Below are 13,843 nucleotides of genomic sequence, written 5' to 3'. Positions count from 1 at the left end.
TGTTGGTGAGTTATAGGTTTAACCTGTATATATCAAATCGTAACAATAGAATACAAGATTTCATATTTCAATACACATCCCATACATAGAGATAAAAATCATTCACATGGTGAACACCTGGTAACCGACATTAACAAGATGCATATATAAGAATATCCCCATCATTCCGGGACACCCTTCGGATATGATATAAATTTCGAAGTACTAAAGCATCCGGTACTTTGGATGGGGTTTGTTAGGCCCAATAGATCTATCTTTAGGATTCGCGTCAATTAGGGTGTCTGTTCCCAAATTCTTAGATTACCAGACTTAATAAAAAGGGGCATATTCGATTTCGATAATTCAACCATAGAATGTAGTTTCACGTACTTGTGTCTATTTTGTAAATCATTTATAAAACCTGCATGTATTCTCATCCCAAAAATATTAGATTTTAAAAGTGGGACTATAACTCACTTTCACAGATTTTTACTTCGTCGGGAAGTAAGACTTGACCACTGGTTGATTCACGAACCTATAACAATATATACATATATATCAAAGTATGTTCAAAATATATTTACAACACTTTTAATATATTTTGATGTTTTAAGTTTATTAAGTCAGCTGTCCTCGTTAGTAACCTACAACTAGTTGTCCACAGTTAGATATACAGAAATAAATCGATAAATATTATCTTGAATCAATCCACGACCCAGTGTATACGTATCTCAGTATTGATCACAACTCAAACTATACATATTTTGGAATCAACCTCAACCCTGTATAGCTAACTCCAACATTCACATATAGAGTGTCTATGGTTGTTCCGAAATATATATATAGATGTGTCGACATGATAGGTCGAAACATTGTATACGTGTCTATGGTATCTTAAGATTACATAATATACAATACAAGTTGATTATGTTATGGTTGGAATAGATTTGTTACCAATTTTCACGTAGCTAAAATGAGAAAAATTATCCAATCTTGTTTTACCCATAACTTCTTCATTTTAAATCCGTTTTGAGTGAATCAAATTGCTATGGTTTTATATTGAACTCTATTTTATGAATGTAAATAGAAAAAGTATAGGTTTATAGTCAGAAAAATAAGTTACAAGTCGTTTTTGTAAAGGTAGTCATTTCAGTCGAAAGAACGACGTCTAGATGACCATTTTAGAAAACATACTTCCACTTTGAGTTTAACCATAATTTTTGGATATAGTTTCATGTTCATAATAAAAATCATTTTCTCAGAATAACAACTTTTAAATCAAAGTTTATCATATCATATAGATATACGACGGCGTAAATCCGGTTTTACGGTGTTTTTCGTGTTTCCAGATTTTAAATCATTAAGTTAGCATATCATATAGATATAGAACAAGTGTTTAGTTAATTTTAAAAGTCAAGTTAGAAGGATTAACTTTTGTTTGCGAACAAGTTTAGAATTAACTAAACTATGTTCTAGTGATTACGAGTTTAAACCTTCGAATAAGATAGTTTTATATATATGAATCGAATGATGTTATGAACATCATTACTACCTCAAGTTTAGTAGGTAAACCTACTGGAAATGACAAGAAATAATTTAGCTTCAAAGGATCTTGGATGGCTTGAAAGTTCTTGAAGTAGGATCATGACACAAAAACAAGTTCAAGTAAGATTTTTACTCGAATTAAGATAGTTTATAGTTATAGAAATTGAATCAAAGTTTGAATATGAATATTACCTTGAATAAGAAAGATAACCTACTGTATATAACAAAGGTTTCTTGATCTTAGATGATTACTTGGAATGGATTAGAAAGCTTGGAAGTAAATTAGTAAACTTGGAGGGATTTTTGAAGTGTTCTTGAAGTGTTCTTCCTATGATGATTATAGCTTGATTCTTGAAGTGATTTTTGATGAAGATGATGATTAACTACTGAAAAAATACGTTCATAATAGTGTGTGTGTGTTGAGAGAGAATTAGAAAGAGAATTGGAAGTGAAATGGAGTGAATGATGAGTGGTAATTGGTGAGTGGTGAGTGGGGTTAAAATGAGTTCTAGTTAGTTGACTAGCTCATGGTAGAAGTTAAAATTGATTAGTCATACATGACATAATCAAGAGTGGAATCCCATGCTAGTTCCTATTGGTATATACCCATAGTAAGTACATTTTGAAGCTGTGTATAATACGGGTAGGAATACGACTAGAATTCTTGATTAAAGAAAAGAATGGGAAAGTAACTGTAACCATTTTCGTTAAGTATGAGTGTTTTGATATATGTCTTGAAGTCTTCCAAAAGTATTTTAATACATCTAAATACACTACATGTATATACATTTTAACTGAGTCGTTAAGTCATCGTTAGTCGTTACATGTAAGTGTTGTTTTGAAACCTTTAAGTTAACGATCTCAATTAATGTTGTTAACCCATTGTTTATTATATCTAATGAGATGTTAAATTATTATATTATCATGATATTATGATATATTAATATATCTTAATATGATATATATATACATTTAAATGTCGTTACAACGATAATCGTTACATATATGTCTCGTTTCGAAATCACTAAGTTAGTAGTCTTGTTTATATGTATATAACTCATTGTTAATATACTTATGGAGATACTTACTTATCATAATCTCATGTTAACCATATGTATATCCATATATATATCATCATGTCGTTTTTACAAGTTTTAACGTTCGTGAATCGCCGGTCAACTTGGGTGGTCAATTGTCTATATGAAACATATTTCAATTAATCAAGTCTTAACAAGTTTGATTGCTTAACATGTTGGAAACATTTAATCATGTAAATATCAATCTCAATTAATATATATAAACATGGAAAAGTTCGGGTCACTACAAGCACGAAGCCATTGCTTTTCCTAAAGAAGATAGCACAATGTGAAGCTCAAGGCTCCTCTTCCCACAGTACGATACATCGGTGTAACACATCGTGAAATGATGCATCAACCAATGTCAGTATGAGATGATGTGGATTAGAAAGTCTCCCACACCAATTGAAATGGCATTCAGAAGACTCAACTTCCTTAATGGATGGACTTGAATCATCCTACAATTTTGGGTCTTTATACCCTGGAAGACATTGCTTCCTTATTACACACACACTCACACAAAGGAAAATTCAAAACGACTAAATCATTGAGGTACCTGCACAATTTAACTTACCAAAGTGATAACATTTGCTTCATTATAAAACTACACTTGGCTTTTGAATGAGTCAAAAATTCTAAAAACTCACAATTTTTTAACAATTTAGTCAAAAATAAGACTCAAGCCAAGTGTATTACATCTACGAGAATTTATATCACTCCCCCCTACACTTAAGATCATGTAATTCCCTCATTTACATGAAATCGGATAATTTAAATATAAATTCAAGAGGACAATAGAGTGAATGGGAAAAACGTAACCGGATATAGAGCAATATATTCGCAAAACGGAGTGCCAGATGGCTCTGCACTGACGGCCATTCCTCGATTGTCATCACATTATAGTACCTGCAATGGTTACATGAAAACAAAACACAAAAAGAAAAATATTTTTGGATTTTTGTTTTTTTAAAATTTTTAGGTTTTTTAGTTATAGGACATACGCAATATACATATTATACAATCTGTATTTTTTTAACGAGTCTTGCACTACACTCCTCCTCTTTCTTAACTGATGCCCGGATGGTGGGTTCCCTCCTTCAAACCATGGGAACCTCCACTTTCAAAACCATTACCGATCATACTTATTAACCAATCATCAACTACTCTCGACTCCCTAGTCAACTCCCTCAACTTTTCCTTCTCTTTTTCAGATAAATTAGAAACTAACTGGAGTCTTAACTGCTCATCTTTCTCATTCATCACTTTCTTAACCCTCCCGAATAACCTTCTCGTAGTCCTATCAACAACACTATCATGGCCAGTTTAACCACGCGATTTTCTTTAACAACTCCACCCTCACACTTAGCTTTTTACTAGTCTCAGTTTTAGCATTAGCAATTTCACTACTAGTAAGCACATTCACAGAATCAACGGGCGTGAGTGGTGGTTTAACACTACACTTTGTTTGAAAACTTAAAGCTTTACCTCTATCCCTCAAAATCAACTTACCGGTTCTCCAGTCAGTTAGTGCACGTGCAGTTGCTATAAATGGTCTACCTAAAACAATGGGTACAAACTTATCCTCTGGCACAATAACAACCACAAAGTCAGCTGGGAACTCCAATTTACCTATCTTAACCACCAAATTTTCAACAATCCCTATGGGTTTACTAATCAATTGGTTAATCAATCTAACTCTAGTATTAGTCGAATTAAGTTCATTCAAACCCAAACGTGTATAAACAGAAAAAGGCATAAAATTGATATTCGCACCTGAATAAGTTAAACACCTAAAACGCTCAGAGTCATCAATCTTACATGGCACTATGAATGGCCCGAGATCACCTAACTTTGGTGACATATCACTCTTCTTCAAAATAGCAGCGCATTCTGCTTCAAGAAACGCGGAGGATGCCTGCTCATACTCACCCTTCTTTGCCATTAAATCTTTTAAAAATTTCCCATTATTGGGCATACCTGTAAGAACATCAACCAAAGGCACATGCACACAAATATTATCGACTTACAAATAGTATCCTTTGGTCGCTTGGATTGAATAGCTCTAGGATATGGAATGGGCGGCTTGTAAACTTTCAACTTAGGTGAAGGTTTCACCTCTTCTTCAACTTCAACCTCATCAACACTAAACTCAGGAGACTCGGTAGTCTCAACACTCTTCACTTCTGAATCTTGATTACTCGAACTAGAAGAACTCCCCGTCATCAAACTCATTAAGTAATTTCCATATGCAGGAGTAATATCACTAACTCTAATCCAATCATCTTCACCATTAAGAGTATAAGTCAGAATAGCCTCATCAGAACCATAACACTCCTATCTAGAAATAGCATTCACCTGCGAAAAAGTAGAAACTTGAGGATCTTTATTATTCACATCACTTATGTTGTTATTAGTCAAGATTGTTCGGGGTGGCCCATTGACATTCGGGTTCAGTTGGTAGTGGATGGGAGAGCACCCGGTGGTCTCTCCATTAACACTTGGGATATACGACCCACTTCCTGTTCCAAATTCTGCTTTGAAGCTTGTTGAAGCCTCAATTGCTGCTTTGTCACATCACTGTCTTGTCTTAAGGCCGTGATACCTTCATCTGTCTTCATTATGAAACCCCGTAATAACTCTTATAAGGAAGGAACTTTGTCAACTTGATGCTGATTCCGATTTCAATTAACAAACCCCGGTGGTCCATTCCTCTGATAACCCAAACTACCCCCTTGGTACTAATTACTATATTGATTACCCAAGTAGTTCACCTGCTCTTCCATTGTTGACTGATCACAATCCTTTATGAGATGTGGTCCTTGACATAATTCATAACCAACCTTCAAAGCGTGCATCTCTTTAGTCATTGACTCCATTTGTCTTTTAACAGTTGCAAGTTGTGCTTTAACCGATGCGAGCTCATCACTAGTTTCAGTATTAGTGACATGAGATGACCGAGAAATATCCATATCTTGGTGCCAATCATATGAATGCTTAGCTGTTTCTGAGATGATGTTATAGGCTTCATCCGGTGTCTTTTTCATTAGAGACCCACCTGCAGCAATGTCAATTTCTTTCCTCGTTGGTACATTAACACCCTTGTAGAAAATCTAGACCTTATTGAAATTGTTCAACCCGTGTTGAGGACAATTTCATAGAATTTTATCGAACCGTGTTCAAGCATCATAGAGTGTCTCGTTTGACCTTTGAACAAAGTGATTAATGTCACTTTGTAACTTTGCAGCCTTTGAAGCATGAAAGAAACGCTGCAAGAACCTGTCTTTCATAACCGTCCAACTGTCAATCTCACCCTCGGGCAACAACTCCAACCAATCCTTCACATCGTCTTTCAAAGACCAAGGAAAAACCCTCAAATAAATCACATTATATGCAACTTCTTTGATTTTGAACAAGTTACATATGCTTTTGAACACTCGGAGATGCTCGAATGTATCCTCCTTCGGTGTACCCCTGAACTGGCACTGATGAGTAATCATATTGAGAATTTACCCCTTTACCTTGAAATCTGTGGTAATTACTAGTTGTTTAATGGAATGTCCATTACCAGCCCTCGTTGCTTTCATCATAGCTTCCATAGATTGACCTCTCGCTGGTTCACCCATCTTAACTTCTTCCTTCTTAATATATTCAAAATCCGGGATATAAAAAGGTAAATCTGAGAAACCTTCGGCGATTTCCTATTCTTCTTTAGCTTTGCTGCATGTATGGTAAACTCTAAACGGCTCTAGAGTTATTAGTACCAAATCTGCGATCAAACCACAACAAAACTGTGCTTAATCCAAACAAAAATGAGAGAAAATTAACTTTTGCAAGAATTGCTTCTCACAAAAAGATCGAATAATCAAAAGTAAGCTTAAAATCCTAATGTAAAACCGCTCCCCGGCAGCGGTGCCAAAACTTTGATATGCGTAAAACAAATCTAATCTTATTGTAATATAATTACGAATTCGTCCACAGAGAGCAGCGTTTAAGATTTAGAAACTAATAATTATTCTGAAGATTAAGTTGTAAAAATGGGGTTTTGAATAAAACTAATTAAAAAAGAAAGTAAATACGAATTCAAATAGATAAATGGGTATTCAGTTAGATTCAATTCCCTAGGATCCAGATTGCTTTTTGAAGAATAATGTAATTAAATTTCTAAGTATAACTCTCGTTACCCTAGTTCATTAATCTATTAGTAAGATAAACTGGTGTCCCTCACTTAGTTACTAATTATATTATGAAAGTGTCAAATTTTCACGCTGGTTTCCCGCACGCTTCTAAAGAACACAATCAATCAATTAAAACTACTCAAGATGGTGATTCAGTTGAAGGGTAAATCGGTGTCCCTCTTTAGGCTTCACAATTACATACTCAATTGATGAGATTAATTACTAGTCTAATTACACTGGTGTCCCGCATGCAAATCAACCTATCTACTTATTTCTCAATAACCTAGATAAATTAATTAATCTAGTAATTCTCGTTACTTGAATCAACATACAAGTAATTAATGAGATCAATCAATGAGAATAATTTAGAATCATGGATCAAGAGCAATTAAATTTATAGACATAAAAGATTAGCAATCCATCACCTACGTTCAAACATTTAAGTGAATACATAAATAATAAAACAATCAAGCACAAATTACCCATCTTCTATTGGGGGACTAAACTTTGCAACCCCACTAGTCCGCGTGGCATCCCTCTCACATATTTTTCCTGCTCACGCTCGGGCAACTCTCCACCACAAAAAAAGGCGTAGCGTATACCAGACACCATACACCCATTCCTGCTCTTCCATCTGTTCTTCTACCCTTCACCTCGGTCCATTCCTCTGCCATTTCAACCCATCTTCAAACCCCGTCTGTCTACTTTCTCCATCAACGACTTCTGCTGTCTAACCTGATCGACGATTATGAAGTTTTAGGGGTTCTGTAATTTTTTAGCTTTGAATCGAGAGGGAACAACGTGGAATCGACATCGTTATATGAAGGTTAGGGTTTCATTTTTCTGTTTGGTTTGATTAATCGTTGTCACATATTGATTTATTATCTATATAAGTTATCTTCCAACTCTTTCTTATGATATTGATGTTTGAGGGTTTGTAACTCAAGATTAAAGGTTCTATACGTGTCCTGTTACTACTGTGAAGGTAATTCTTTTTACCATGTCAGGGTGTTTTTGGCATGTTCCTTGTAGGCTAGAATCATTGTTTGTACACCTAATTTGGGTTTCTTTTGGTGTTAATGAAAGGTCCATAAATTTCAAATGATGTTGATTTCGAGTATTAATTGTTTAATTTATATTGTTGTTTGAATCCCAAGTCCTAATTTTTATTGATTATCATTATTTAGAATTTGTGTAATGCAGATCAAACCAACAACAAGATTCAGTCGGATGCAAACAATAAGGTACTCACTTCACAGAAAGTTTTAATTCTGTGTAGTAATACTTAGACAAAATTATGATATTTTTTGGCCATAATTAGATACAAAGTTCAACTTTTTTCCCCCTTACTTTACTATTGCTATGATGATTGGTGTCTAATTCTTTCATTTGTGTGCTCAATTGCTTCATTATTATATCAATTTCTTATCGTTGATTTAACCCTCACAGTCCTTTGATTGACCCTTTTTACATGTTTGTTTCAGATTACAAATTAGGATTTTCACCGTTTGATCTAAAATCGTCACACCGTTTTCGCTTTCTCCGTTGTTCGATCGCTCCATGGCACATCCCTAATTTTGGTAATATTGAATTTTTTTTATTTGCTAATCTTAGTAGATTTATGCTTCTGAGTTGTAACAAGAAATAATATGTTTGAGGATAGTGTAATGTGTACTGTATTTTCAGGTTATTTTTTGCTCATGGTTCATTTCCCATACTGGTAGTTTTTCACCTTCCTTACACTGATCAATGTTGGTAAGCAATTTTTCGTTGCTCATAATTAATGTTTTATAGATATATCTTTTGTCTAAATGGTCAAATAGGGTTGAAGATAGTAAAAGTATAGATATTAGACATCTTATGTATATTAATGATATTTGATTATTATTGTTGGGTCAATGATATTAAAACTTTAAAGAGTTTTGTTAACACTTACGATTTTTTGTGGTTTGTAGCATATTTGATCAGCCAAGATCAAAGTTCTTAGTATCGAAATACTAACTAATTTGTTTATGAATAATTTTCATGTAATTGGAGATGAAGAAGGTGTATTATGTATTATGTATTGTATTAGTTGTTTTTGGCTTATAGTTCATTTCTTATATTGGTAGTGTTTAGTGACTTTGTTTTTTAAAGTTTCAGTGGCAGATTTTACCAGTGGAAAATAGATGAAGCCATGAAGGGTATTCACTTTTTTATTTCTATGCTATAAGCCCTTTTTATTTGTCATGTATTAATGCATTGTAAAGTAATGGAGCCTTTGAAGCTAATTTAGGAAGTTTCAACAGAAAGAGGTTGTGCAGAGTGCAAGATCATGGGGGTGAGCCAATCATCCCTTTACTGCATGATAATGATAGTAGAAGATGATGACAGTAGAAATATGTGGATCTTTAAAATGTTTAATGGCAGGGAGAATGAAAAGGAAAGATTGAATGATTGACTTTTTATGCTTCGATCCTTCATATGGACCATCTCCAAGGTACCACCTCCTCTGCATTTTCTATATCATTTTCTATATCATCTTCAATCTTAATATATATATATATATATATATATATATATATATATATATATATATATATATATATATATATATATATATATATATCATGTAGTATTGGGTTTTTGTTGTTGTTGTTGTTGTTGTTGTTGTTGTTGTTGTTATCGTCGCCGTCGCCGTCGCCGTCGTCGTCACCCGGGGTCCGGGGTCCGTTGTCTTTGTCGTTGTCGTTTTTGTTGTCGTTGTCGTATGTTTGGATCACAATAGTCATTCATTAATATGGCTATGTAGATGGAGTAAACATCAATACTTGGAGACACCATAAACTACATGAACGAGTTGATTCAGAAGATCAAACAATAAGGTGTGATTTTTGCTCCTTTCCTTCTGTTAACTCAAATTTTGTCTTCCATTAGCTATTTATTATATTCTCGCAGATTAGGGTTGCGTTTTTTATGCCTTTCTTTTGTCAGTTGTACTTTGACCCTCGCCGTTGTATTTCCCAGGTATTTTCTTTTCCTTTTGTGATGTGGTTTTCAGTGTTGGCTTTTGTATTGCACGGTTTACTTATTAATTGTTTTGCATTTTGTAAAGTTCGTGTTTTGTGATGTTCAATCAAACTTTATAGCTTTGGTTCTCGACTGCTGCTAGAGGTGCTGATTTTATGTGTCTTTTGATGTGGGTTTATCAGAATTTACTTGGGTTTTTAGTCGTGCGATTTACCCCTAAAGTTTTAGTGTTCTATGAATTTCATGCACTCATTTGCATGTTTTCTTTTGTGTAGGAGTGTTGCCTTTGTGTGGCATTTGTGTGAAGTTGAGGTTAGTTTTTTTTTTTTTTCCTCTCTACATAAGAAAATGTAGGTATATCTACTCTAAAGTATACACTTATTTTTTAATATTTTAATAATACATATAAATGATTTGTTATTTTCAGGTTTACAAGTACAATAAACATTGTAGAGTTTGCGACAAATGTGTCAATCGATTTGGTCATCATTGCAGGGTATGTATAAACTATAATAACGTATGAATTTTTTTGTTCTAAGAGAAGACATTTGAATTATATATATTTGTTTAAAATGTTTTTGCAGTGGCTGAATAATTGCTTAGGCAAGAAAAACTACTGAAAATTCTTTACTCTTATGGTTTCGGTTCTTCTCCTGGTAAGATAAAGTATTCTTATTTCTACGTTGATTTTTAATGTTAAAATGTTGACCAACCAGATAAAGTGATGGGTTGTTTTGTGTATGAGATAATTTTTAAAATTCACACTCTTCTTATCTAGGGCTTTATAGATGTCATATTTGTTAAAATAATTGTTATATAAAGTCATTGTCTTTTATGTTTGTCTCTAAAAGTGAAGTAGAAAATGGCAATTTGTCCGTAAACAAGGCTGCACCAAGAGGATCAAGGCCCGAATGTACAGAGCGCACACCTCAGATGATGGGACCCTCATACAGAGTCTATATAGGAAACTTGCCATGGGACGTTGATGATGTTCGCCTTGAACAACTTTTCAGTGAACATGGAAAAGTTGTGAATGCACGAGTCGTTTATGATAGGGAAAGTGGTCGATCAAGAGGGTTTGGATTTGTAACTATGTCAACTGAAAGTGAACTTAACGATGCCATTGAAAATCTCGATGGACATGTACTCTTAAATTCTTCCTAAACTTAGAATAGTAACTATACCTCAGACTAAGGTATAAAGATTGTGAAATGGGTGGTTGGGTAATGGCTCAAACTGGGTAGTTATGGTATGGGTCCAAAAAGGTGAGGCTGGATTGACAAATCACTTCCTATTTATGTTGTTTGGTTGTAGATACTTCTTCCATCATTTTACAAGTTAATGGTAGTTATTCTTTCTTTTTAAAGTTGCTAATCGTTACAAAAGTTGCTAATCATATTTTGGGAGATCGTTGTGTACACTATCATAAGTGCTTTTAAGACAGGTCTATTGTATACAACTGGTTAAAAATGGAAGTATGTTTCTTTGTGCATTATATTTTTCTTTCAGTTGTATGAGGAATTGAGTACATAAGTTTGTTCATATGGTATCACATGGTATCATTTTTAGACGATTGAAGTAACTTTATGAAGCTACTCACAACTCCCAATAAAGATGAGTCAGGTTTATATAAAGAAAGTTTAAGAAAAATAGGCCATGATGATTCACATATGGGAGTTGGGTCGAGCAAAAAAAAAATGAATTCGTATCTTGGCGGGGCAGCCTACGGGATGCAGCCATGGCGATTCATATTTGTTGCTTAATTTCACACACAGATCTGAGCCTGATTTATTTTAGTTTTTTATTTTTAATTTCCATTGTTTTTGTTATTTCTTTTCAATAATATTTTAGAAGATCTAGGACTATTGGTAGAACAAAAAAAAAAAACATCTGCGTTTTATTGTTCTTCCACGTATTCATTTAAGATAGTTCTTTTATTTTGTGTCATTATTTGCAGATCATTTGATTTTCTAATAAGAAATGTGAGCATGCTCTTTTTTTTTTTTATGCATTTGGGATGTAAACTCTATTATAATGACCTTCATCTTTTGGGCTTGATGCTTGGTACTAACTTTTAAGAGTTTGGTGTGGTCATTTATTTTTTAGTTGACCTGTGGAGGCCATTCATGATAATTCGCTATACCTCGAGAGCAGGTTAGTTTTCCATGCGATTAGCTTCATCCATAGATGTGGCAAATGAAATGTCCCGTTCATATTGATTATAAACGTTCCATATTAATTGATTTCGTTGCGAGGTTTTGACCTCTATATGAGACATTTTTCAAAGACTGCATTCATTTTTAAAACAACCATAACCTTTATTTTATCAATAAAGGTTTCAAAAGCATTACATAGATTATCAAATAATGATAATCTAAAATATACTGTTTACACATGACCATTACATAATGGTTTACAATAGAAATATATTACATCGACATATGTTTCTTGAATGCAGTTTTTACACAATATCATACAAACATGGACTCCAAATCTTGTCCTTATTTTAGTATGCAACAGCGGAAGCTCTTAGTATTCACCTGAGAATAAATGAAATGTCCCGTTCTTATTGATTAAAAACATTCCATATTAATTGATTTCGTTGCGAGGTTTTGACCTCTATATGAGACGTTTTTCAAAGACTGCATTCATTTTTAAAACAAACCATAACCTTTATTTCATAAATAAAGGTTTAAAAAGCTTTACGTAGATTATCAAATAATGATAATCTAAAATATCATGTTTACACACGACCATTACATAATGGTTTACAATACAAATATGTTATATCGAAATCAGTTTCTTGAATGCAGTTTTTACACAATATCATACAAACATGGACTCCAAATCTTGTCCTTATTTTAGTATGCAACAACGGAAGCTCTTAGTATTCACCTGAGAATAAACATGCTTTAAACGTCAACAAAAATGTTGGTGAGTTATAGGTTTAACCTATATATATCAAATCGTAACAATAAACCACAAGATTTCATATTTCAATACACATCCCATACATAGAGATAAAAATCATTCATATGGTGAACACCTGGTAACCGACATTAACAAGATGCATATATAAGAATATCTCCATCATTCCGGGACACCCTTCGGATATGATATAAATTTCGAAGTACTAAAGCATCCGGTACTTTGGATGGGGTTTGTTAGGCCCAATAGATCTATCTTTAGGATTCGCGTCAATTAGGGTGTCTGTTCCCTAATTCTTAGATTACCAGACTTAATAAAAAGGGGCATATTCGATTTCGATAATTCAACCATAGAATGTAGTTTCACGTACTTGTGTCTATTTTGTAAATCATTTATAAAACCTGTATGTATTCTCATCCCAAAAATATTAGATTTTAAAAGTGGGACTATAACTCACTTTCACAGATTTTTACTTCGTCGGGAAGTAAGACTTGGCCACTGGTTGATTCACGAACCTATAACAATATATACATATATATCAAAGTATGTTCAAAATATATTTACAACACTTTTAATATATTTTGATGTTTTAAGTTTATTAAGTCAGCTGTCCTCGTTAGTAACCTACAACTAGTTGTCCACAGTTAGATGTACAGAAATAAATCGATAAATATTATCTTGAATCAATCCACGACCCAGTGTATACGTATCTCAGTATTGATCACAACTCAAACTATATATATTTTGGAATCAACCTCAACCCTGTATAGCTAACTCCAACATTCACATATAAAGTGTCTATGGTTGTTCCGAAATATATATAGATGTGTCGACATGATAGGTCGAAACATTGTATACGTGTCTATGGTATCTCAAGATTACATAATATACAATACAAGTTGATTAAGTTATGGTTGGAATAGATTTATTACCAATTTTCACGTAGCTAAAATGAGAAAAATTATCCAATCTTGTTTTACCCATAACTTCTTCATTTTAAATCCGTTTTGAGTGAATCAAATTGCTATGGTTTAATATTGAACTCTATTTTATGAATATAAACAGAAAAAGTATAGGTTTATAGTCGGAAAAATAAGTTACAAGTCCTTTTTGTAAAGGTAGTCATTTCAG

The 13,843-nt window shown here is 33.4% G+C and overlaps 1 protein-coding gene across 25 annotated transcripts; it reads left to right on the top strand.

Moving 5' to 3' along the window:
- Nucleotides 1-7,427: 7,427 nt before the first annotated feature.
- LOC139851685 (28 kDa ribonucleoprotein, chloroplastic-like) lies at nt 7,428-11,704 on the top strand. 25 transcript variants are annotated; one of them, XM_071840816.1, is made up of 12 exons: nt 7,428-8,019; nt 8,260-8,355; nt 8,462-8,530; nt 8,912-8,958; nt 9,051-9,095; nt 9,185-9,254; nt 9,567-9,639; nt 9,713-9,781; nt 10,060-10,096; nt 10,212-10,280; nt 10,369-10,440; nt 10,636-10,710. In XM_071840816.1, exons 6-11 carry the CDS (start codon nt 9,239-9,241, stop codon nt 10,402-10,404), a joined length of 300 nt encoding a protein of 99 aa, XP_071696917.1. In that variant the 5' UTR covers nt 7,428-8,019; nt 8,260-8,355; nt 8,462-8,530; nt 8,912-8,958; nt 9,051-9,095; nt 9,185-9,238; the 3' UTR covers nt 10,405-10,440; nt 10,636-10,710. The 25 variants fall into 25 exon arrangements, with proteins under 25 accessions (XP_071696917.1, XP_071696916.1, XP_071696914.1 ...); XM_071840815.1 differs by having other exon boundaries at nt 9,042-9,095; XM_071840813.1 differs by having other exon boundaries at nt 8,912-9,095.
- Nucleotides 11,705-13,843: the final 2,139 nt, after the last annotated feature.

The sequence above is a fragment of the Rutidosis leptorrhynchoides genome, chromosome 6 (genome assembly GCF_046630445.1).
Source record: "Rutidosis leptorrhynchoides isolate AG116_Rl617_1_P2 chromosome 6, CSIRO_AGI_Rlap_v1, whole genome shotgun sequence".
Lineage (NCBI taxonomy): Eukaryota > Viridiplantae > Streptophyta > Magnoliopsida > Asterales > Asteraceae > Rutidosis > Rutidosis leptorrhynchoides.
The sequence above is the reverse complement of the archived record's forward strand: the minus strand, read 5'-3'. Positions and strand labels throughout refer to the sequence as shown.